Source organism: Chiloscyllium plagiosum, chromosome 7 (assembly GCF_004010195.1).
Source record: "Chiloscyllium plagiosum isolate BGI_BamShark_2017 chromosome 7, ASM401019v2, whole genome shotgun sequence".
Lineage (NCBI taxonomy): Eukaryota > Metazoa > Chordata > Chondrichthyes > Orectolobiformes > Hemiscylliidae > Chiloscyllium > Chiloscyllium plagiosum.
The window spans coordinates 46,078,995-46,105,709 of NC_057716.1; the positions used below are offsets into that span (position 1 = coordinate 46,078,995).

Genomic DNA, 26,715 nt, shown 5'->3' on the forward strand with positions numbered 1-26,715 from the left:
CCTTATAGAGGTTTACAAAATTGAGGGGCATGGATAGGATAAATAGACAAAGTCTTTTCCCTGGGGTGGGGGAGTCCAGAACTAGAGGACATAGGTTTAGGGTGAGAGGGGAAAGATATAAAAGAGACCTAAGGGGCAACTTTTTCACGCAGAGGGTGGTACGTGTATGGAATAAGCTGCCAGAGGATGTTGTGGAGGCTAGTACAATTGCAACATTTAAAAGGCATTTGGATGGATATATAAATAGGAAGGGTTTGGAGGGTTATGGGCCGGGTGCTGGCAGGTGGGAGTAGTTTTGATTGGGATATCTGGTCGGCATGGACGGGTTGGACCGAAGGGTCTGTTTCCATGCTGTACATCTCTATGACTCTATGATTCTAATTGCTGCTTGACTTTTGTACTGTATTAAACCTAGGTTCCAATGTATATGTTTTTTACAAATTTATCAACCTTTCCTTTTACTTTAAAGATGAATGCATACAAATCACTTATTCTGTCTCATAATATGTGTCATCTCACATTTTTCTACATTGAATTTCAGACTAATTTTCAATTTTCAGCTGCATAGCAATGGAGGTTTCTGATTGGTAATCCATTGTACTACCCAACAATTTTTCTTTTCATTAAAATCCTTGGAAAATAAAATCTAACTCTGTATATAGTAGGTGATCTATCCAGTACTGCAAATTTTACATATCCATCGAAGTTGAAGTTTGGTAGGCAAATGTTATCCATGAAGAAGCTATGCAATCTACTGATCTACCTGCATAACTATATTCCCTGTTTTTGTATAAATGTTATTATGATACTCTGGTACTGAAGTTTGGTTACAATACCAATGTTTTTACCTTAAGCTCCTGTTTTCACATTTATATTAAGAACTGCTAATGAAAATTCACCATGCTATAATGACGACCCACCATCCCTTGTCTCACCAATAAAGGTACTATAATATCACTACTGGAAGGCTGGTGGATTTCTAGTGTGACTAGTTTATAACAGCAGTTTGCAATGTAACTTGTTATTTACACAATTATAATAGGAATGTAACTAATACGACTAAAAGTATAACTAAAATGGACAGTGAATTCTATCTGTGTGTTCTTGTCCAATTATGCCCTCTCTTCTAACCTCCCTTCATATGAACGTTACATTTAGTCATTACTCCCATATGCAATGGCCCAGGAAATCAGCTTATGTAGAAGAAAGATGTTTTATCCCTGGAGCGAATTTGACGCAGATTTACAGGATGATACCTGGTCTTCAGGGGTTAAGCTATGAGGAGAGATTAGACAAATTAGGTCTTTATTGTGTAGACGTTAGAAGGGTAGGGGGTGATCTAATTGAGGTTTTCAGTGTATTAACAGGAAAAGACAAGGTAGAGAACAATAAACTACTTCCACTAGTTCTAGAACCAGGGGTCATAGTCTAAAAATTAGGGCCAGACCATTCAGGAGAGATGATGGAAAGCATTTCTACATACAGAGAGGAGGTTTGGAACTTTTCCTTAACCAGCAGTTGATGCTAATTCACAAGAACATAAGCAATAGGAGCAGGAGTAGGCCATCTGGCCCATTGAACCTGCTCCACCATTCAGTAAGATCATGGCTGATCCTTTTGTGGACTCAGCTCCACTTATCCACCCTCTCACAATAACCTTTAATTCCTTTATTGTTCTAAAATTTACCTTTACCTCATTGAATGTTTTTAAGGTAATCTCAACTGCTTCACTAGGCAAGGAATTCCACAGATTCACGACTATTTGGGTGAAGAGGTTTTTTCTCAACTCATCCTAAATCTGTTCCCCCTTATTTTGAGGCTATGCCCCCTTTTTCTTTGTTGTTCAATTGTTACATTTAAATCTGAGAGAGAATTGTTTTTAGTAAGCAAGGGTATCAAGAATATGGCCCCAAGATAGACATGTGGAGTTAGGTCACAGACCCACCATGATGTTATTGAATGGCCATGCAGGCTTGAGGGGCTGAATGGCCTACTCCTGTTCCTTTGTAAATTACTGTCCAGGGTTGGTTACTCTCCTTGAGGGATATCTAAAAGAATAGAAATGGAAACAGTTGCACAAGTACCAATCCCTGGTGCGTGCCATTTCTCTTCAGACTGAACAACATCAGTTAACTGCTTCTCAGGATTTTTCTGTCAGTTAACCAACTTCTAAGTCATACTCCCTTTAATACTGCAGAGTTTAATTTTTCTCAACAAAGCTGTGCTGTACCTTATAAAAACAACTTTTAAAAATGTACAATGACATCTAACACTTTATTTTATCAAAGGATTTATAAAACTGTAAGTTGTAGGAGCAGATGTATGCCATTCAACCCATGGATCTGCTCTGCCATTTAGTGAAATCATGGCTGATCTGATGGTCCTCATCCAGTTTCTTGCATTTTCCCCATAAAAATCTGTCACTTGTCTGTTTCCTCAAAATGCTCTATCTGTCAGCTGTAACTTATTATTTACAAATCCATGCTGGCTGTTCTTAATTAACCCATGCTTTCCTAAGACAGTGTAAATTTAGGGTTCTTGTGGTGCATTGGTAATACCCCACCTCTGGCCAGAAGCTCCAGATTTAAGTCTTAACTGACCCAGAGATGTGTCATAACATTACCAAATAGGTTCATTAACGATATATTTTTAAAAATGTTACCCTTTCTAATATGCTCTTGGGTTGATAGATCTGGAGTTATCAGGTTTGTTCACTTAAATCCTCTAACCGTCAGAGTAACTTAGTTTTCGAATATTTTGAGAGTATGGTCAGATCAGCTCTGTGGCTTCTCTGACTTCCTTCGCATTCTGGAATCTATTCTAAGAAGAATTTTTATCCTTTCTATTCTGTCTTTCATTCACTTCAGTATCGAAATTTATTGGATTGGCAATATTCTTGGCACTTGCCCTTTATATGAACCTGGTTACAGGCGGTGAGGTGGGTTGAAGAGGAGAAAGAAGACAAAGTGAGGGGACAGGTGATTCTGGGTTTTTATTCAACCCCTTTTGCTTTGTGAATACTTTGTTGAATGAAAGTAGTGAAATCTCTTGTCAATTTGCAACATGCTTAACATATTTTACATAAGAATGAAGGAAGAAACCTTCCCATTTGCACTAAATTTGAAAGTAGGAGAATTTTCAACAGGGAGAACTACAGTCTACTAAGCTGAGAAAGCTGTCTAGACTTTTAGACAATCTGGCAGTGGATTAGCTGGGCTCTCTGCCGAAATTAAGACTCTGAACCAGGAAGTCCCACCCACAAAGAGCTCTTGTTCATTTGGAGATCTACCACTCCGGAACATAATAGCAACATGTTGGAGACCATGACAGCTGTTGAAACTACCCTAGGATCAGTCCCTTGATTGTGCACAGATTACTGATGAGCAAGTTCCCACCAACCATTCATTGATTGACCACTTACACTTCATTTGGCAAGATGATGAAATTTGGGTTTTCCTGCCCAGAATCTAATTCAGGGAAGTGGTGGGTTTCTAGTCTTCCGCCTTCCTACCTAATTAATTTCACTTCCTGCCTCCAGACTCAGAAGATTGTGTCCATGGAATATGGAGATTTTGTTGAAGTACAGAAGGAGACCATTGAGACCTTCAGACTTTGGGAAGAGTTATCCACTTCACTCCATTTCATTGTTTTTTCCCCAGACACTTGTTTTGTTTTTCTTTACCAAAAGTTTATCAACTTGAATTCTGTTTCTATCCGTATTTCTGATAGAATATTGAATATCCTATCAATACTTTTGTAAAATGTCTGCAAAATCATATTGTAGTGATTGTAAAGAAGTTAGCCAGGTTGACCTCATAGAATGAGTTCCCTGATTGGACCAGATTAACAGTCCCAATCAGGGAGTCCTGGCTGACAAATAAGAACAGGAGTGTCAAACATCCCATTCACTATGGGAGCTAAATCAGTGTCAACGACTCTTCATGTTTAAAGGGTGACTTGGTGATGAGATACCGGCCTCTTTGGAGTGAATTCAGTGGTAACAAGAGAAAAGTACGCCCCTGAAGAATTTTGCTTGCAACTTCCATCTTTGAGTTCGGGGTAAGTATTTCTGACATCATGTCATTGCTTGGGAAGCTTGACTTGTTTGATCCTGCCATCGAAGACTGGGTCCAGTATGTGGAAAGAATGTAGTATTTTTCTAATGGGTAAATTACATTGGGGCAGATGAAAAGCAGCTTGTCGATCTGCAGCATTTTTGGTTATTAGATGCCTAACTTTCCCTGAGACACCAAATACTTTCAAGAGTTGACGGATTTAGTTAAGGTATATTATGACACTATGCCACCTCTAATTCTGAGATGCTATTGGTTTTACTCAGCAATTTGAAAAGGGGAATCCCTGTCAGGAATTTTGACTAGGTTAAGACGATTGGTGGAGGCACGTGACTTTGGTTTAACATTGAAATGCTGAGACACCATTTGGTATGTTGGAGTAAAGATGTAACCATGCAAAAGCACCTACTAGCAGAAGCCCAACTGGATTTCCAAATATGCAATACAATAGGCTTTATTATTAGAAAATGCAGCAAGTTGAACATGTGACTTCCAGAGTTTTCTGATGGTAGTGGACACCCTCGCCAGTCCAAGTGATCTTTGGGAGCACTACTTGAGTGAAGGCATTGCTTAGCCTCACTCAGAGCATATCCTAAATTGAGGGACTCTCGGTCAGCCCACAGCAAAATCCCAAATCAAAGCCAAGCCTTGGCTCAGCAGTTAAACATTTACTTCAGGATGTGGGCTGGCAATCCATTGTAGTTGCTGCCAGTATGTGGACTCGAGACAGCAAAAGAATCCCGCTGGACCTAAATTGAGTAAGAGAACTCATAGGCTGGTATCCAGGAGAGTGCAAATCCTGCAAAGTCCACTTACATCTGGTTGGCACAGTTAAATAATAATAACCATAAAATTAAGCATCTGATTAAGTAGCCATCCAACTGTAATGGAGATTGATATTGGTGATCCTGTTTCAATGATTGCAGAACCTGTCTTTTACAAAATTCAGTCTGGACTACAATCCTTAAGTTTGCACAAGACCTAGGCTAGACTGAGAACCAGTGTCAGGGAATTTTAACAGACGAAGGGTTCAACTTTGATTCCAGTCTCTTATGAGAAGCAGCTGGTTCATTTACCACTGTTTGCAGTAAAAGGCTCGGGTCCGAGCCTGATGGGATGAAATTTGTTGAGACAGATTCACCTAGATTGGCTCAATATGTTTTGATTAGAAAATGGCTGCCTGAGTGAAAACTTAATTAAATACCTGGAAGTTTTTCAGGAAGGTCTAGGGACTATCAAAGGTGACAAGGAGACCTTGCATGTTGACCAGGAAGCAATTCCACAATTATGCAAGGCCTGCCCTGTGCCATTGGCCTTATGGTCAAAAGTAGAGACAGAAATCAGAAAGCTGGAAAGTGAAGGAACCATCAAGGCATATTTGATTGTGAAGCCTGATGAGTCGGTTCACCGTAGTGGGGATTTTAAACAAATGGTAAACTGCTTTTTGCAGCTGATTAAATACTCAATCCCTCACATAGACTATATATACACTGGCGGGAGCACTTTCCTTCATAAAGCTGGACATGAGCCATGTGTACTTGCAATTATGGTTAGATGAGGATTCCCAGAAGATGCGACAGTTAATACCCATAAGGGTTTGTACCAATGTACAAGACTGTCATTTGGGATATTTGTCAGCCTGTGCAATTTTTCCGCGAATGATGGAGAACGTTTTACAAAGTCTGCCCAGGGTCGCCATTTATCTAGATGATGTGCTAATAACAGGGAAGAACAATATGGAGCAATTAGAGAACTTGGGCACTGACGTTTTTCCCAGATGGATGTACGCATTAGAAGAGAAAAATGTGTTTCCTACCCAAGTGATCTACATCGACTACAGAATTGACAAGATCGGGTCAAACCTGTTGGGAGACAAAGTGAGGGTGGTCAAAGGTACCCCAGTTCCCACATCTATACTGGAGTTTAGGTCTTTCCTTGGGCTGGTGTCTTATTACAGAACGTTCATACATAACCTGTCCTCCAGCCTGGCAACTTTTCATCAAATCTTAAAAAAGGGTCAGCCTTGGAACTAGTTGTGCAGCCGAGCCATAGCTTTCAGGGACGTGAAGAAATAGTTGTCATCCTCTAAGTTATTGGCACACTATCATCCCAAACGCGATCTCTAATACCTAAATGCGTATAATTACATGTTCGAACGCTGACCAGGAGGCCAACTAACAAATGCAGATGCATTAAGCCGCCTCCTGCTGACAGATACACCACTGGTGGCACAATGAGTCTGTGATGGTTTTAATTTTTCTGGACACACTTCCAATTACATTGACAATATCAGAATTTTGACAGAGAAAAATCCGAACATGGCGAAACTGAAACAGCTGATGGTGATGGGAGAAACCACAGGGCCATCACAATCAGAATTGAAACCTTTTTGGATGAGGAGAGATCAGATCAGAGTAGAGGTTGGCACATTAATATGGAGAGCAAGAATGATTCTGCTGAGCAAAGGTCACCACCAGATACTGGCTGAACCCCACCATGGTCATCCAGCAGTTTCCAAAACAAAGGTGTTATGCCTGGTGGCCAGGACAAAGGTCAAAGGTTACTGCCAGCAGCTTCCCCACATTCATGGGATTGGCTGGGTAAACCCTGGAGTCAGTTATTCGTCGACTGTGCAGGTCTCTTCATGAACTGTGTACTTTGTCATTGTGGATGCCCACTTGAAGTGATTGGATGTGCAGAATGCATTCTTCAAACGTGGGAATAACAATAGATAAACTGTATTCCTGGAAGTGTTGGTCACAGTGAGTTATTGTTTACCAGCATGGAATTTGAGTATTTCCTAAAGTTGAATGGTATTCGACATGTAAAGACAGCTCATTACCATCCATCGTCCAATGGTCTGGCAGAAAGAGTAGTCCAAACTTGAAGGCAGGCTTAAAGAAACAGCCTACAGCTTCTCGAGATACCGATTTGCCCTGGTTCCTATTTGATTATAGGACCACCCCTCACGCAATTACGGGGATAGCTCCAGCAGAGTTGCTCATGTGGAGATTCTACATCAGGTTAAATATGATCTTCCTGCAGTTGGTGGGGGGAGATGGGGGGGTGAGGCAAGGGTGAAACAGCATCAGAAACACCATAGCTGGATGCTAGAGTCTGCTAAGCAAGAGAGAGAGTTCATTTCGGGGGTGAAGCTTGGTGTAGGAGCCATGGGAATGACCCTGCATGGCTAAGAAGCATGGTCGATGTGAGGTGAGGCCCAGTGATATATAAAGTTCGGATAGGTGCGACGGTCCTAAAACCAGCACTCGGACCATAGGAAAGCTGCAAACACTCATCGTGCGGGAGCAAACGTGCCTGGCTCTTTGATAGCCTCTCTGATTATTACTAGCCTACGGGTTTCCTGTCTGTCAAGTGTTGAAGATGCCTTTGAATCCGATATAGACACTGCGGATATTGCTGCCTTGATGCCTTTGCCACCTGAAGAAGAGAATGAATTTCTTCCAAGATGCTATAGCCGTAAGTGGTGAGCTACAGTGTGTTTCATGGTGCTCGTATCTGAGGCAGAGTTAGAAAAACCGGACCTAGTGCTAAAAGGAGGAGGTGTAAAGAAAAAAACCAGTCTATGTCCTCTGACTAGGAGGGAGGAGGGATATAGTGATTGTAACCAAGGTTAGCCAGGTGGATTTTATAGAATAAGTTCCTTCACTGGTGCTGTTAATCTGGTCTAATCAGGGAGCCCTGGTTGATATATAAACAGGTGTGTCAGAGATCTTGCTCTCTCTGAGAGCTACTTCTGAGGGAGCTGGTTCAGTGTTACAGACTGTTCATGTTACATAAAGGGTGACTTGATGGTGGGATACCTGGCTCTATGGAGTTATTTTACAAATGTTTCAACTTTTCCTTGTGTTGATTAATTAACTTAAAATTCTTCACACTAATTATTGACTCACTTTCTGTTTACTGAAAGCATTGAATAACTTCAAGTCTCCCTTAGCCTTATCGTGAAGTAGAACACAATTTCTTTAGTTTTTACTTGTAATTATGTTTAAATTTCGAACATAATTTTACAATTTCTACAAACCATGGTTTTGCCCACCCTATATATCCCTCTTCACCTTTCACATGCATGTCACAACAGACATAGTCTGCAACTGTGGCTTAGTTATGCAATGATATAGCACTGGAGTCAATTCAGCCTATTTTGTTTTTGTTTCTTTTTGACTGGCGCAGAGTCTATGTGCTGTAGACAAGCAGGAACACAGTTTGGTGTTGCATCCTAAAGTTGGTACCCCATACTGAAAGATTAAATGTCAGCATTGATTTCTGGGTAAGACTTGAACCCATAATCTTCTGATTCACAGAAGAGTACTACCAGCTGAGCCACAGTTTTATCTGGTTTTTTTTCTCCCACTTAGTGAAGGTTAGCATATTTGATCTCCCTTGATGATTTGTTAATTTTAAAATTGTACCATACAGAATCAAAGAATTGTGACAGTGCAGAAGGGTACCATTCAGTTCATCGTGTCTGTGCCAGCTGTCCAAATGAACATCTCATTTAATGCTTTTCTCCTGTCTTCTTCCCATAGCCCTGCACATTACTCTCTTTCAAAATAACTGTTCCATTCCCTTTTGAATATTTTGTTGAACCTTCTTCCATCGCACTGTCAGGCAGATTCTAACCACTCGTTTTGTGAAATAGATGTTTCTCATTTCATTTTTGCTGCTTTTACTAATTACTTTAAAACTGTGCCCACACATTCTCGATCTTTTCATGAGTGAGAACATTTTTATGTCTCTTACACACTCTAATATGTATTAGAGAATACATAATATGATGTATAGTTAGATAATATATAATTGTTTATTATTAATGTCATAATAATCATAATTATGAATGCTTCAGTCAGATCTCTCCTCAGCCTGTCATCTCCAAGGGAAACAGACCCAACTTCTCCAACCTATCTTGATCCCCCTAGGTCATTTGTTAATTTTAAAATTGTACCACACAGAATCAAAGAATTGTGATAGTGCAGAAGGGTACCATTCAGTCATCATGTCTATGCCTGCTGTTCCTCGTGCCTGGGGCCATTCTCATGAACTGTCTTACAGAATGGGTATTTTTCACCTAAATAACATGGGACAGAATATTCTAGACCTCTGAGTAATGTGGACTGTGGTGGGATTTGGACAAGAAGTTCAGCAAGGCCAATCTTGACTTTGGGAGCATCTTGCTCAATCTTTTACACTTTTGCAAAGGAAGGCTATAGCAGCAAGGTTTGGTTCAGATTATATCTCAAGACTGTTGAGTGGACATCATGATGAACAGCATACCAAGTTGTCATTCAAATACGTTCACTGTCTGCCAGCTGCCTGCTTGGCAAATAACATAACCTGCATGTTCATTCAACCAAATGGCTCTGTTGGGGACTCATCTTCAGTTCAGTCAAGGAAAAACTGTTAATGCTCAGGGTTTGCCAGTATCATCAGTCATGGCACAGTCTGCACACAATCCAGGGGCTTGTCCATGTGGAGTGCTCCTGTTCAGGGAATTTATCCCTGTGCACTCTAGGAAGTGGGTAGTGATCAGTTCTGTAGAGCCAGTCCATGTAGTCAGAGAAATTGTTTTGTCAGTGAGGGAACTGTATGCATTGATTTACACAACAAATGGTTAGTTCTTAGAGAGTACTGAAAAATAAAGGAATCTTGGTGTGCAAGTCAATAGACAAGGTGGTGAAGAAGGCATATGGGATTTGCCAGGGAGTAGAAGAGAAAGAATGAGGAAGTCTTGTTGCAATTTCATAAAACATTGCTCAAAAGAGTAGGATCTATGATTGTTGGATGCTAAGGAGTTGAAGGAACAAAAAGATGAAGTAGTAATTTGTAAAGGCCAACCACATTTAATTTGCAATGATTTCATTGTCCACTTGCTGTGTATGCAAAGCGAAGGTGCTTAGGGCTCAGTTGCAACATGTGGTTGCAAATTGAACTTGGTCAGTTCAGATGATTTTGAAGTTAGCAGCAATGACATTACAAAAGGCCATTCGAAGGTGAACAATAGTTTATGCAGTTCCAAGAGTGCCATGGGAGCCTCACAACATCACATCCTCATCTATTATGTAAGTGTAACAATAGTCTGTACTGATCATTTGATGGGGTCCGGATTAAGTATGGTGTCGGAGTGCTACCGGCACTCCCTTTTTAATGACATGGTGGTCACTCGGCCAACATGGAACCTTCACCATGCTGAGCCTGAAGGTGGATGGTTGATATAGACATATGTCCCCTGTTGTAAGGGTGCAGCGTGTTTCACCGTGTGCAGAAGCGTGCTCAGCTCTTAGCAGGATATGCCTACAATGACTCTTCCGAGATCTAAGAACCTTTGTCGCTCCTTCTGTTCCCAATGTAGATCATTTCCACCAAGAGTTCTGGGCCCTGCTGCTGGTGGCATGTTGGTCACTGTGGCTGCCTATCTAAGAAGGTGGATGCTGGTGGCAGGTCCAGGAGCAGCAGAAGGCCGGCATGATGGATGAGGAGCAGGAAGAGATTGCTGCTACAGGGCCCTTCAAGATGCATGGGGTGCGTAGGGGGCCAAGAGCTTTTCATTCTTGTCCTCCTGAGGGAGGGAGATAAAAATGGAGATGTAAACTGGGTGTTCAGATAGGATGTGGCTAAGGACAGGTGAATGGTATGGCCTGCAGGTTAAGCAACAACTAGCATGAAAGAATAAAGTTGCATGTATGAGGGAGTGCAGCACTGCTGGCCTTGTATCCTGCGCAGAGAGACTGCCACACAATGATGAGGGCAAGACCAGATTGCCATTGCTTTTCAGGGTGCACAGTACTTTACAAAGATGGCACAGATGTGAATGATGCCAGTCTTTTGGAGGTAAATTCAATTTCTTCAAAACTAAGAAAAAACAAAGACCGTTGCTTTTGTTTCTCCTCACAATCCACAAGGATTAGTCTAGTAACTTTCATTGCACGCTCTCTATGAAAAGTGCATCCTTCCTTTGAAAAGAGACTGAAACTACACACAAAACTCCAGTTGCTGTATACAATTGCAGCCATACAACTTTACTCAGTTACTCAAATTCCCTTGTGATAAAGGCCTTCATAACATTTGCCAGCTCAGATGCTTACTGCACGTGCATGCTAATTTTTAGTGACTTGTGAAGAAGGACACCTTGGTGCTTTTCGACAAGCCGCAGTTCCCAATCTCTCACTATTTAAGAATTGCTGTTTTTTCTTAGTCTCCGTACTGATGACCACAAAGCCATTGTTGATTATTGTTTAAAAAAAAACCCATCTGGTTTACTAATGCTCTTTAGGGAAGGAAATCTGTTGCCTTTACCCAATTTGACGTACGTATGACTCCAAATTCACAGCAATTGGGTAAATGATCTGAGAAGTGGCCTACCAGGCCAATTAGTTCAAGAGCTTTTAGAGCTTCAAGAGCTGTCATCAGCAAATTTGGAAATGTTGCATTGGCCCCCACATCCAAATGAATTATATAGATTGTGAGCAGCCATGGTCCCAGCATGGATCATTACAGTACTCCACTGTCAACAGCTGCCATCCTGACAGTCACCTCTTTATTCCTACTGTTTGTTTCTTTCTGCTAACTAATTCTCAATCTATAAAGTGTATAACATTGGAATTGTTTCATTTATGCCTTTGGGTATTTTTCTAAATTTTATTAACATTTGACATGTATAAATGGCATCTGTCACTGCGGACAATACAGATATAAAATTTAGAACTTTCAACTGAATAATACATTATCAGTAATATAAAAAACTGTAGGAGACCAAATTGCACACAATATTTTATCAGTGGCCTAACAAATGTCCTGTACAGCTGCATCATGACTTCCCAACTCATATACTCAATGTTCTAACTGAGGTTCAGAAAAGATTTACAAGTATGTTGCCAGTGTTGAAGGGTTTGAGCTATAGGCTGAATAGCTGGGGCTGTTTTTCCTGAACCGTCAGAGGCTGGGGGTGACCTTGTAGAGGTTTATAAAATCATGATAGGCTAAATTGACAAGGTCTTTTCCCTCGGGTGGGGGAGTCCAGAAATAGAGGGCATAGGTTTAGTGGAAAGATTTAAAAGTGACCTAAGGGTCAACTTTTTTGTGCAGAGGGTGGTGTGTGTGTGGAATGGGCTGTCAAAGGAAGTGGAGGCTGGTACAATTACAACGTTTAAAAGGCATCTGTATAGGTATATGAATAGGAAGGGTTTAGAGAGATATGGCCAAGTGCTGGAAAATGGGACTAGGTTGGTTTGGGTTATGTGGTCGTTATGGATAAGTTGGACCAAAGGGTCTGTTTCTGTGCTGTGCGTCTCTATGACTATTATCAATGGTATTAAATATTTTGTTTCTCTTTCTTCTCTAATATTGCACTGATGCTCTTTTATATATTAGAGGGCCATCTAGTGGAAGTGAGGAAAATTGAAAGAGAGAGGCAAGTAAATTTGTTGTGATGGATTTCAGATTAAAACTGTATTGGTAGAATATGGCATGCAGGATTCATTTGAATATTTGGATGGAATCTTGCTGCGGCATTAAGCCCCTTTATGTCAATGGAAATGTTGACAACTTGTGAGATTTTGAGCTCAGATTTCTGTTTTGCAATAAAAATATAACAATTAGCATCTAAGATCAAAATCATGTTGTGCAGGGATGTATGTCGGCACAAATATCAGAAGACATTATTGTCTGGTACAACTAGCTTATTTTCAGTTTGCTAACCACTTTTGTTCTCTAATGCAGTTCTAGTGGTGATATTTGTTCACGTGGACCCTGTCCAAGTATCTAATTTACAATAGCAATAATTTATTTTCTCAAACTTATTTTTTCCTTCTCTATGCTTGTATATTTTTCAGTAGGGGTTACTGGTGAGCAATCACATGAGGAAGCCCTGACTAATTTCCTTCTATCTTACCCACTCTAGCTCAGGAATACCCAGCATCTCTCCCATCCACCTAGCTGAAATCAAACCAGGTATAAAATTTTGGACAGTTTGTCTAATTTGCTAATTTACACCATATCCTCTCCAGATTTGGAAATAAACATATCAGTTTTACGTAGGGAACCTGTTAGGTCTGTCTGGCTCAGTTCCACAGTGAGGAGCTATAGGTACCAAATGAGTTTAAATTTTGGATAACTGAGATTGTGCAATGAACTGATTGAATGGTGGTTTCATTTTAGGGCTCCCCAGGTCAGCCTACGCAACAGATTCAGACCAGTGGTGGTAGAAGGAGGCGAGCAATGAATGAAGACCCAGATGAAAAAAGGCGGAAGTTTTTAGAGCGTAACCGAGCAGCTGCTTCAAGGTGCAGACAGAAGAGAAAAGTCTGGGTGCAGTCTCTTGAAAAGAAGGCAGAGGACCTCAGTTCAACAAATGTACAACTACAGGTCAGTTGTAATATATTTTTCCATTTATGAAATTTACAAGGTAACGTAAATTCTATTCTTCACTTTCTTCTGGAATATTGTTTTGAAAATGTCTATTTGTCAAACAGAGAATTAACCCAAAGATTTAATATCAGTATTATTTTAGCTTCATTATTTGAAAGAAATGTGTTGGTTTATTCTGTCTTTATGTGGATACATGTAGACTCTACTTGAACTGATATTAATGGATTTTGAAAATGCATTAACTTCTCTCAATCCTCCTTTGTATCTTAGCCAGAAGCAAAGTCGTTAAGCACACCACCCATTATGTCTTTTACTGAAAATTGAATGTCAAAGAAATAATTAAACTGTACTTTGTATGAACCCATTAATCAATCTTGAGGTTCTTCTATAATTCCTCAGCTGACATTCAAGCACAGATGATCAGTGTTGTAAGTTATAATGAAGTATCATTGCTTTTATGTTATTTTAAACGGTAAATCTAATGAGTGTGGAGGGTTGCCTTTGGACAGTAATACAGTGAAGGACTTAGCTGTGTAAAAGAAAGCATTTTTTGATGTTTTCATAGGAACAACAACAGAATTTTTATTTTGAGAAGAGTCTCTAGCTTTTGATTGTTATATTCATTTTCTGTTTTAATTGTAAATACCAAGTTGATATTAGTTTGTAGCTGTATTTACTCTTCTACAGGACAACATATCTTTACAACCATAAATGAGATCTAACTTCTTTATAAGCTATATCAACACCTACCAACAGGACTGCATGTACACTTTTCATTGCTAGTGCTGTTTAATTTTTGCCATTAGTTGCAGATGAATTGTTTACATTTATCCCTGACTCCTGTTCCCACCTTTTTCATTCACACTCCAATATTTCCTCCAATATAAATTTTCTCTACATGAGTAAAAATGCAAATGACAAAATTGTTAGCTTTCCCCTAGCTAATTTGGAGCTATGCTATCCCCGAGACCATGTCATTTTCTCATTCGAAAATAACTGGTTACTCATTCATTCCTTTCAAAATATAGCTGCAGTATAAACTGTACAATAGGCTCATTATTTGCATGCTGCATTTGAACATGCAATTACAGAGCTATCCCACTCACATGCATTCTCCTCTGCTAACTCTACAACATAAATAATCATTAGTATAATGGAATATAAAAGCAAGCTACTAGTAAATCCTAAATTTTAATTTAAATGCTCTGGAAATCTGAAAAGTTACATACCACTGAATAAAAATTAGCAAACTTGAAATGAGAAATCAATTCGAGTTTGAGTTACAGTGTACTGAAATTTAAGGTTGAAAAGAGCTTGTGATTACTTTGGAAAGCTATTGTCTGTTCATTAACCAAATACTTATTTATTGTTACTTTAAGGTGGGGACAATATATACTATAATGTTTAAGATAGTCTTATAGTTAATAATTTGAACTTGAAAAAAAATTTAAATTTTAAATAAATACATGTGAAATGAAATTACCACTTTCGACATCCAACCTTTGCTCAGTAATTGTGCATTTTCTACTCATCTACTTAATTTCCCAGTAAAAGGCACTCTGTCTACAAAACCACACATTATGTAGTGTTACATTGGCTACTGATCTTGGCTATCTTTGTTTATTATTTGGTGACAATCTTGTATTAAAGCATGTTATTAAGCTGGTTGTCGTACTACATAATATTCTATACATTCCTTTGTTCAGAGCACCTCATTAAGATTTTATTTATTAACTTTTGAAATAAACTTAAGATAATATTCTGCCTTCACAGTATGTTATGTGTATCAGCTTAGATGAAGGTTGAAAAAGATTTGCAACATTTGTGTAGACAAACCATTTTGACTCGTTGTTAGTACCTGTTTTCCTAAAGTTAGTTAAAGTAAGGCACCAAGCCTGTTTTGAGTATAGTTCAATTATGCCAGATCTACCTTACTATAAAATATAAGAATACTTAAAGCTTTGCCCTCCTCTTGTGTTGGCTGCACTAGTGCTGATGCTTTTTTTTTTAAAGTTTTTCTTTGTTTCTTAGAATGAAGTCACCCTGCTGAGAAATGAAGTGGCTCAGCTGAAGCAGCTACTTCTGGCTCATAAAGATTGCCCTGTAACAGCCATGCAGAAGAAATCTGGCTATCACAGTGAGTAATGTTCCATTACCTATATCCCCAGGCTATTGAAATGAAATACTGCTGAAATGAACTAAGTTGGCAGTAACAAGGAAGTGCAGTTGGTATTTAAAGTTAAATATTCAAAGTTCCATTAGGTTATTTTACTGCAACTGCAATTGTGTGTCTTTGTATATAAAATAAGGTGCTCATTTGTGGTTTGTAAAGTTTGTCAGGTACTCAATTTGTCTTCTATAAAGTTGGAATAAAGTTGTTGGATATAATTTTGTCTTAAAATTTTCTATTAGTATTGCTATTAGTTTCACTGTTATTGTATTTTTAAAGTATAATTTGGTTATCCATATTCATTATATCCATGCTAAACAGATATTTTTGAAAAGTCCGAGATTGTGTTGACTGTTTTAGTAGACTTTTTTGATTAAACAATGGACAAATGTGGAGCACTAAATTGATCCACCTAGATAGCTTGACTTCCAGCAACTAGGTCCAGAGGCTTGACTTAGAGGTGCTGGTGTTGGACAGAGGACTAGAATAAAATTTACATGTATTTCACTGTTTAAAGTCTCCACTGATTATACAAATACTTTGTGTAGCATTCCCCTCATTATACTTAAAAATTAACATAGTAATACCCAAATACTCTAATTGTGGCTAAACGAGGTTGTATTAAGAAAGGAAAGGAACCATTTACATTTTTGTAACACTTATCAGGTTGAAATTAAACCTTACTATTTCCATTTAAGAGGTAAAAAAGCAAATTTGTGATCCTAATGATGCATGAGAGATGCCTGACTCCATATTGGCATATAAATTGTTCTAATTGCTGAACTGTAATGTTTGATCAGAATATCATATATGATTTATTAAAATGTGACCACAGACATGAAATATTCTTTCCCCATCAATGAATAATGGAAAGAGCTGTTGTTGCAGCAGATTACACTGATTGCAATGAACTTCATTACTGTTGAATTCCTGTTTGAATGTGACAGTAGAATAAAGATTGGGCTCTCAAATTATAGCAAAGAAAACTCTCTTCTGTTCAACACTATGGTCTGTACAATTTTGATCAGTATTGAAATGAATATTGACTGCAAATTTTGATAAGTACATTAAAATTTGACCTTTGAGAGAAAGCAATGATTTAAAGTGTACAAAGTGTGCAGAATCACAGTCAAATATTAGTATAATATTTCATTATTATAATTTGTATAGTTTATTATGGCAATATATATTTCTTTCTCACATCTGCCATCACATCTGCCATCTTGTAAGAGCAGTGATTTAATGGAGAGAGCTTTTTGATATTAGTTATGCTATTGGGTAAGTGATCCAGGTGTATGAATTAATAATCCAAAGAATATGAATTAAAATCCTACCAAGACAGTTTGTGAATTAGAATTCAATTTGAAATAAGAATAAATAAGTACATGTTACCATGAAGCATAAACCCAACTGATTCATGTAAAATGAAAACTACCACACACTTTCAAGTAAAGAATCAATACTCCTCCATGCTGAACATAGCCTGAACGTAGCATGGATGGTAACAAGTACAAAGAATCTACTCTGCAGGTTGAAGACATCACCATCTGTTACCAATCATAAGCCAATGGTGTCTTCACTAACTGAGCAGTTGGTTGTCTAAAAGGACATATCTACCAAGATGGTCTTCTAACAGTTAGTGAAATAATCTACATGTGGAAATAACATTGACCTCATCCTCACTAACCCATCTGGAAATCATGACCATACTAAATGCGATGGACTAAGTGTAGATACAACTCAACACATGCACACATGGCATTGTGGGCCATCAGCAACAAAACTGCATTACACTTGGTCTGTAACTACGTAGCGTGTCATATCCGTCACTGCTCCATCCCCATTATAGCAAGCGACGAACAATTTAAATCTTTGTTTGAGAATGGAAAGAAAAGATGGTGAGTTGTGGGTCTTTGGAATTCCTTCGCATGGAGAGCTGTGGGGTAGCGTCCTTATGTAAATTTAAGGTTGAGATCGATTCTTGATCTGTTTGGGAATCAGGGTTTATGAAGAAAGGGCAGGAAAGAGGATGTAAAGAATATTGAATCAGCCAGGATTCCATTGAATGTGAACGCCTACTAATGTTCCTGTTTCTTATGGTGACTCTTATTAATGGATCAGGTGTACTGAAGAGAGAGATCACCTTAGTTCAGAAGACCAAGATGTAGAATCAGTTTGGGCGGAGATAAGAAATAGCAAAGGGAAGAAGTCGCTTGTGAGAGTAGTTTATGCATCCCTAACAATAGGTAAGTGAGTCAGAGACACAAAAAAAGGGACATGTAAGAAATGTGCTGTTATAATCTTGAGAGTTCAATCTTCATATAGGTTGGAAAAAAATTGACAAAGATAGCCTAAGTGATGAGTTTATTATTTTGAATTTATTGAAAAAGGAAAGGAGACAAAAAGCATCTATCATTGGGAAAATGTTAGTGTCTGTTATAAAGAATGGAATAACAAAATCTTTAAAAATACATAATTTAATCAAGCAGAATCAGCGTGGCTTCATGATTGGGAAGTCATGTTTGACAAATGTATTTGATCTTACAAGAAGATGATAGAAAGGAAACAGTGGATGGTAATATATTTGCATTTCTGACAGGCATTCCATAAGGTCTGCACAAAGTCTACTTAATACAATAGGAGCTAATGGAGTTGTGGTAGAATATTAGCATGAATAGATGATTGGCTAACTAACCGGAGATAGAGAGTTATGATAAAATGGGGGATAGAGTATTTTCAGGGGTTGATACCCTACAACTAGTAGAGTGCCATTAGGACTAATGCTGGGGCCACAATTATTTACAACATATATTAGTGCCTAGGGTGAGGGAAGTAAATGTGCTATCACTAAGTTTGCAGATCACACAAAAATAGGTGGGAACGCAAATGGTGGGGAGAATACACAGTACTTGCTTCGGGATATAGACAGATAAAATGAGTAGGCAAAAACTTGGCAAATGGAATATAATATAAGACAATATGATTATGTACCTTGGCAGGAAGAATAGAAGAGTAGACTATTATGTAAGTAGAGTTATAGAGCGTATATTCAGGACTTTAGGCCCACTATGCCTGTGCTGATGAACAAGCACTGAAGTATTCTAATCCCAATGACCTGTACTTGGTCCACTGCTTACTGTCTATGCCTGTCATAATTTTGTATACTTCTGTCAAATCCCCCTTCTACCTACTGTCCTCCAAAGAAAACAAACACAGCCTATCCAGTCTCTCCTCATACAACTGAGAATTTTTATCTCAGACAACATCCTGGTGAATTTCCTCTGCACCCTGTCCAGTACAATCATGACCTTCTGTTCGTGTGGCCACCAGAATTCTCTCAGTTTTCCATCTGTGGCCTAACCAATGCTTTATAAAGTTGCAACAAGACTTCCTTGCTTCTGTATTCTACTCTCTGACTAATGAGAGCAACCATTTGCCATTCTATCGACCTGAGCTGACAGTTACAGGGGTATTTAGACATGTACACCAAGGTCCCTTTGTTCCTCAATATTCCTGCAAGACCTGCCATTCACTGTTTATATGATTCCCTTATAAGACCTCCCAAAATGCTTCACCTTGCAATTATCAGGATTAAATTCGATCTCCATTCTTCTGCCCAATTTATTATCTGATCAATATCAGATTGTAGCCTGAGACCATTCATCTATCGATGGCTCAGTGGTTAACACAGTGCCAAGGGCTCAGGTTTGATTCTATGTTCAGGCAACTGTGTGGAGTTTGCACATTTTCCACATATCTGTGTGGGTTTCTTCCATGTGCTCTGATTTCATCCCACTGTCCAAACGATGCGCAGAGTATCAACAAAACGCCCAAGTTTTGTGTCATCTGCAAACTTTTAAGCTAATTAATTAAACTAATTAAACCTCTACATTCACATCCAAGTCAGGTGTGTCATTTTATCTGTCTATTTCCCAAAGCAGGCACTTTGTGTTATCCCCATTTGCCTTCCCACCTACTTTTGTGTTGATTTGTTAATATACACAACAAACAGCAAGCGTCCCAGCACCAATCTCTGTGGTACACTGTTGGTCACAGGCTTCCAATTACAAATACAACCCTTCACCACTACCCTTTGTCTCCTCAGATTAAAACAAGTCAGCATGGATTTAGTAAGGGGAGGTCATGCCTGACAAAACTGTGAGAATTCTTTGAAGAGGTAACAAGTAGTTTAGACCAGCAAAGCCCAATGGATGTTATCTATCTGGACTTAGAAAAGGCCTTTGATAAGGCGCCTCACAGGAGGCTGCTGAATAAGATGAGGGCCCATGGTGTTCGAGGTGAGCTACTTGCATGGATTGAGGATTGGCTGTCTGATAGAAGGCAGAGAGTTGGGATAAAAGATTCTTTTTCAGAATGGCAGCTCATGAAAAGTGGTGTCCCGCAGGATTCATTGTTTGACTAGCACTTGTTCATTTTATATATTAATGATCTGGATGAAGGGACTGGGGGCATTCTGGCGAAGTTTGCTGATGATACCAAGTTAGGCGGACAGGCAGGTAATTTTGAGGAGGTGGGGAGGCTGCAGAAAGATTTAGACAGGTTAGGAGAGTGGTCCAGGAAATGGGTGATGAAATTCAATGTGAGCAAATGCGAGGTCTTCCACTTTGGGAAAAAAAGAATACAGGCGTGTACTATTTTCTAAAATTCATAAAGCCAAAGCACAAAGGGAGTGCTAATCCAGGACTCGCTAAAGGTTGACTTACAGGTTAAGTCCGTGGTTAAGAAAGCAAATGTAATGTTATTTATCTCAAGAGGGTTGGAATATAAAAGCAGTGATGTGCTACTGAGACTTTATGAAGCTCTAGTTAGGCCCCCTTTAGGATACTGTGTCCAATTTTGGGCCCCATACCTCAGAAAGGACATACGGGCACTGGAACGTATCCAGCGGAGATTCACATGGATGATCCCTGGAATGATAGGCCTAACGTATGATGGACGACTGACAATCCTGGGATTGTATTCATTAGAGTTTAGAAGGTTGAGGTGAGATCTAATAGAAACTTACAACATCATGCATGGATTAGAAAGGGTGGATGCTGGGAATGTGTTTCCATTAGGTGGGGAGACCAGGACTAGTGGACACAGCCTTAGATTTAGAGGGGATCAATTTAGAACAGAAATGAGGAGACATTTCTTCAGCCAGAGAGTGGTGGGCCTGTGGAATTCATTGCCATGGAGCGCAGTGGAGGTCGGGACGTTAAATGTCTTTAAGGCAGAGATTGATAAATTCTTGATCTTGCAAGGAATTAAGGGCTACAGAGAGAGTGCGGGTAAGTGGAGTTGAAATGCCCGTTAGCTATGATTGAATGGCGGAGTGGACTCGATGGGCCGAATGGCCTTACTTACACTCCTATGTCTTATGGTCTTTGTAAACCAATTTTGGATCCTTTCTTGGATCCCATAGGTTCTTACCTATTGGACCAGTTTTCCATGTGGACCTTGTCAAAGGCCTCTCTGAAGTCCATGTAACCACATCAATTGCACGAGCTTCATCAATACGTTTGGTCACCTTTTTAAAAAAACTTCAATTAAGTTAGTCAGACAGGATCTCCCTCTACAAATCCATGCTGACTATCTTTGATCGATCCCTGCCTTTCCAAGTATTGATTAATCTTGTCCATTAGAATGCTTTCCAATAATTTCCCTAACACTGACATCAGGCTAACTGGTCTGTAATTACCTGGCCTATCCTTGCTGTCCTTTTGAATAAAGGATCTACATTATTTATCCTCCAGCCATCCAGCACTTCACCCGTTGCCAGTGAAGTTTTAAATATATTCGCCAGTGCCCCAGCAATCTCCTCCTTTGCCTCCCATGGCATACATGGGATACATCTCATCATAGCCTGGGGGTTTATGCACCTTATGGCCATTAAAACATCTAATACCTCCTCCTTTTTAATCTTAACATGCTCTAGATCCTCACCATCCCAATATTTATCCCTGGCTGCAATGATGAAGGACTGCCAAAAGCTGCAGCACAGAGGGGTTTGGGGGTGGATGTGCATGAATCACAAAACACTCGTGTATGTGTGGAGCAGATAATAAGGAAGGCAAGTGAAATCTTTTATTTCAAATGGAAGGGATAGTGGAATGGAGTATAAAATTAACAAAGTCTTGTGCAATCTATACAAGGCACTAGTCAAAATACTGTGAACAGTTTTAGTCCCCCGATCTAAGATATATTAGCATTGGAGGCAGTTCAAGGAAGGTTCATTATGTTGATTCCAGTTATGGAGGGACTATCTTTATTAGGAAAGGTTGAGTAGTTTGAGCTTGTACTTATTTAAGTTTAAAATAATGAGAGAAGAATGGTGTTATTGAAACAAAATGGTTCTTAGAAGATTCAGCATGGTAGATATGGAGAGGTACTTCCTACTTTTAGGAGCCTCTGAGCAGAAGGTATAACCTCGTCATGGGGTCATCCATTTAATACAGAGATGAGAAGGATTTCTTCTCAGGGCAGTGAATCTGTGGATTTCCTTACCATAGAGAGCTGTAGAGGCTGGTTCGTTAAGGATATTCACAAATGAGATAGACAGATTTATAATCACAAAGAGAATCAAGGATAAGGGGGGGACAAAGCAGGAAAGTGAAATTGAGGATTATTAGATAAACCATGAGCCCATTGAATGACCTACTTCTACTCCTATGTCTATGGTTTTAAGGCTCTACCAAAACAAAGGCACAGGTTTAATTCCTGATTGTGCTTTTCACACTATCTGACCTGTATGACATAGCAGAACTTAAGCACATCTTTTTGTATTTCTGGCCAGTAAACATGTTTTAGTACAGTATTGGGTCTTTTTCTGAATAGTTAAGAACACATCATTGGAATTTTGGGAGCCACTCATATAATTTTGTTACAATACTCAGATGGAACTACCACCTGATTGCCTACTCTCTATCTCTAATCAATTGATATTTGAGGTGGTCTCAATTTCCTCATTAATAATTGCAAAAAATATGACTTAGCTATTCGTTCTTATTCAGTTTGAGTATGTTGTTTGGTATAGCTGTCTGAATTTAGAACCTATTTATTGCATTTCTAATAGAGAAGATGGGCTAAACAGGCCAGCCTTACTCCCCTTTTTCCCCCATTCATTCTTATTTAAAATTTCAAAAGATTGTTTCTGATTACTGAATTTCCACATCATCGCTTGTTTTCATAGACTCCTCTTCTTCCTGACCAATTCTATACACGTAAGATTTAGTCACAACACAGTTAGGAAAGAACTCAGACTGGCAGTAAGGCAGCGGCATGGTGGCTAAGTGGTTAGCACTGCTGCCTCACAGCGCCAGGGACCCGGGTTCAATTCCTGCCTCGGGTAACTGTCTGTGTGGCGTTTGTACATTCTCCCTGTGTCTGCATGGGTTTCCTCTCACAGTCCAAAGATGTGCAGGTTAGGTGAATTGGCCATGCTAAATTGCCCACAGTGTGAAATGTATTAGTCAGGGTAAATACAGAGTAGGGGATTGGGTGTGGGTGGGTTGGTGTGGACTTGTTGGGCTGAAGGGCTGTACAACCTGAATAAACTCGACATGATTCATTTTGGAAGATTTAATTTGAATGCGGAATACAGGGTGAAAGATAGAATTCTTGGCTGTACGGAGGAACAGCGGGATCTTGGGGTCCACGTACATAGATCCCTCCCAGTTGCCACCCAAGTTGATAGGGTTGTTCAGAAGGCGTATGGTGTTGTGGCTTTCATTAACAGGGGGATTGAGTTTAAGAGCCACTGGGTTTTGCTGCAGCTCTATAAAACCCTGGTTAGATCAGACTTGCAATATTATGCCAAGTTCTGGTCGCCTCACTATAGGAAGGATGTAGATGCTTTAGAGAGGATGCAAAGGAGATTTACCAGGATGCTACCTGGATTGGAGGGCTTGTCTTATGAAGAGAGGTTGAGTGAGGTAGGGCTTTTCACACTGGAGAGAAGCAGGAAGAGAGGTGACTGGATAGAGGTGTACAAGGTAGTGAGAGACATAGATAGAGTAGATAGCCAGAGAGTTTTCCCCAGGGCAATTACGAGGGCTCATAATTTTAAGGTGTTTGGAGGAAGGTACAGGGGAGATGTCAGAGGTAGGCTTTTTACACAGAGTGATAGGTGCGTAGAATGCACTGCCAGTCGTGATAGTAGAGTCAGAGACATTTGAGATATTTAAACGACTGCTGGACAAGCACATAGACAGCAGTAAATTGAGGGGTGTGTAGGTTAGGTTGTTCTTAAATTATTAAAATAAATGCTCAGCACAATATTGTGGGTTGAAGGGTCTGTACTGTGCTGTATTGTTGTATGTTTTATACCTCCAAATAATATTTTCTCCTTCATTGACTATTCTAGAAGGCAAATTGTATTATTAGCTAACTTCAGTGTCTTTCATTATCTTAATTGGTTCACCACCTTGATTTGAGGAGTAAGGAAATACCTCTCCTTTTGAAATACAATATTCAGCTCTTCTAGAGGTCGGATTCTCTATTGGTAAATACTTCAATAATTATTTTCTTGATTGTCCTAAACCATCTTTCCCTCTTGCTAAGTTCTAAGGAAACATGCTTGCTTTGTACAACAGCTACAGTTTAATGGAGAAAGTGAGGTCTGCAGATGCTGGAGATCAGAGCTGAAAATGTATTGCTGGAAAAGCGCAGCAGGTCAGGCAGCATCCAGGGAATAGGAGTATCGATGTTTCGGGCATAAGCTGATGCTCCTGTTCCCTGTTCCCTGGATGCTGCCTGACCTGCTGCGCTTTTCCAGCAACACATTGTTAGCTACTGTTTAATATCTATTTCCTTTTCTAATAATCCTTTTCCGAGGATTTCTTAGCCATTCCAACTATTGCAATCAGTCTTCCATTTAATTTCTTGCAATTGGCTTTGGTGTGTCTAGTCTTATTTCAATGAAAGTGTACTATTTTCTTCACTTCTAGATTCCAGTTTTTTTTTCCTTTATTACCTTGAAGTCCAATTGTTTGCTCCTTAAGACCAGTACTTTTTGTATCAGCAGCATTTTCCATTCCTCCAAATTCCCTGAGGATTCCCATGTCACTTTTAACTGAATGTTATCTAATTCTGCTATGACATCAAATTCAGGATTTCCTCTCTCTAATTCTAAGTGTTGGATGATCACTTTAAGCATTTCATCTGCCAAATCTCTCGGTTTAACCTGAGGCAAAGATTGCAAATGTTCCACTGTTATGTTTTCTACTCCCAGAAATATTCTAACAGCATACAAAGTCATTTAACCTTTCACATACCTGTTAAATAAAACTTAGATCACTCTTAAATTCAATGAATACAAATCTCATCTAAAAGCCCCCCACATTGTGATGTCAGCTGATGGTTATTACTGGACAAGTCAGATCTCAAAATGATATATTGCTTGATAGATCGTATATTTAATTTTTTTAGTTGGTTAACATGTTGGTTATTCACTGAAACATATTGACACAGTCTGCGCATATTCTTGAGCAACAGAACATAAGTTCATTTTTAAAATATCATGGAGAGAAGACAATTTGAAATATTTGAACACAATCTTGAAACAAAGTTTCAACTATTTCCCAACACCATCCATTACAGAGAATGCAACCCAGAAAATATGACTCTTAACTCAGCTCTTTAAAATCTGTGCTTGGTTCTCCTGCTAGGAGAAAAACTATTGCCCTCTGAACAGAGAAGCAAACCTTCTGTTCTATTGTCAGAACTAGGCAAACTGCTTTAATGTGCTTACTGTTGAGTTTATGACAGATAAAGTATCAACATTTTATCCATTAACAACAGGAATTCTGTCAATCACTTGACTGCAGTCATATGCATTATTAGAAATGATGTGTTCACATCAATGGAAAACCTTCACAACTGACCAAGATCCAACTACCTCTATCTAAATTCAAATCCCAAAAAATGCACAAACACTTTTACGAGCCTAGAATACAGGCCATTAGATCCAAGGGACCCATCATAATTTAGTCTAAATCATTTCCCCTATAATATTACCCTGTGTGCATTATTGTTTTAAGTGCTGCCTTTCCCTTTCTCTGTTGATTTTCACCTATTCCAAGGATGTTTTATGTGTCTTCTACAATGACGTTTGTGAGATAAATGTGTCTGTGCATCAAACAGCCCCAGGAAAACTGATGTCAGTGGAGATCTGGGGTATTTCTCCAATGCTTAGTAATACCAAACACAAAGAAAGACATCTTGGCTGCAAAATATTACAACAAGAATCTTCAAGCTAGATTCAACCACCTCTCACTGCTTGATCAATTGCTGTCCCTCCGTTCATAAAGTCAGAAGTGAGAATGTTTAGCAATGTTTGTACAAAATGTTCAGTTCCATTTGCAATTCCTCAAGTACTGAAACATGCAGCAAACTCCACACAACAGCTTGTGCTGGTAAATGGCAAGTAAAATTTGCATCACACAAATGCTCTGTCTCCAACATCCCAACATAATGCTACCTCCTAAATCTCTGTCATCTTTACCTACACTCCATCTTTTACAGCCACTGATCAAGTTTCTGCCCCTACACAGTACTGAAACTGCTGTTGTCAAAATCACAAATGACATCCCATGTGACTGCAGCAAAAGTAAATTATCTCTCCTCTTCCTTTTCAATCTGTCTACAACATTTGACATAATTGGCCATACTATTACTCTCCACTGTCATTTATATATGTGGGACTGCAGACATCCAGTTCCATTCTTATCTGTGAAATCCTAACTAGAGTATTATGTGCAAAGGCCTCTCTTCTCAGTCCTGTACCCACTCCTCCAATTTCCCGTAACACCTTTCTTGGCTCCTTCTTATTTCTCACATGCATGCTGCTCCTGATGTTATTATCAATAACTAATCAGTTTCCATATGTATGTTGACAAAACTAAGCTTCATCTCACTCGCTTTCATCTGTCTTAATCCCTGCACAATGGTGATGGGCTGAGAGATGGTAGGGCTGGCCGGATCATTGGAGTGCACATTGGAGGGTCCCTCGAACCACACAGGACCGATGTGGATTTCACCAGTTTCCTCATTTCCCCTCTGCCCACCTTATCCCCCCCAACGCCTCTC

The 26,715-nt window shown here is 39.4% G+C and overlaps 1 protein-coding gene across 3 annotated transcripts in view; it reads left to right on the plus strand.

Annotated features, from left to right (window-relative positions):
* atf2 (activating transcription factor 2) overlaps nucleotides 1–26,715 on the plus strand; it is a 153,056-nt gene that overhangs the window by 114,686 nt on the left and 11,655 nt on the right. For all 3 annotated transcript variants that reach the window (XM_043693568.1, XM_043693570.1, XM_043693569.1), the window contains exons 10-11: nucleotides 13,248–13,454; nucleotides 15,489–15,594. In XM_043693568.1, coding sequence (XP_043549503.1) covers nucleotides 13,248–13,454; nucleotides 15,489–15,594 — 313 coding nt within the window. The remainder of the gene's footprint in view (nucleotides 1–13,247; nucleotides 13,455–15,488; nucleotides 15,595–26,715) is intronic.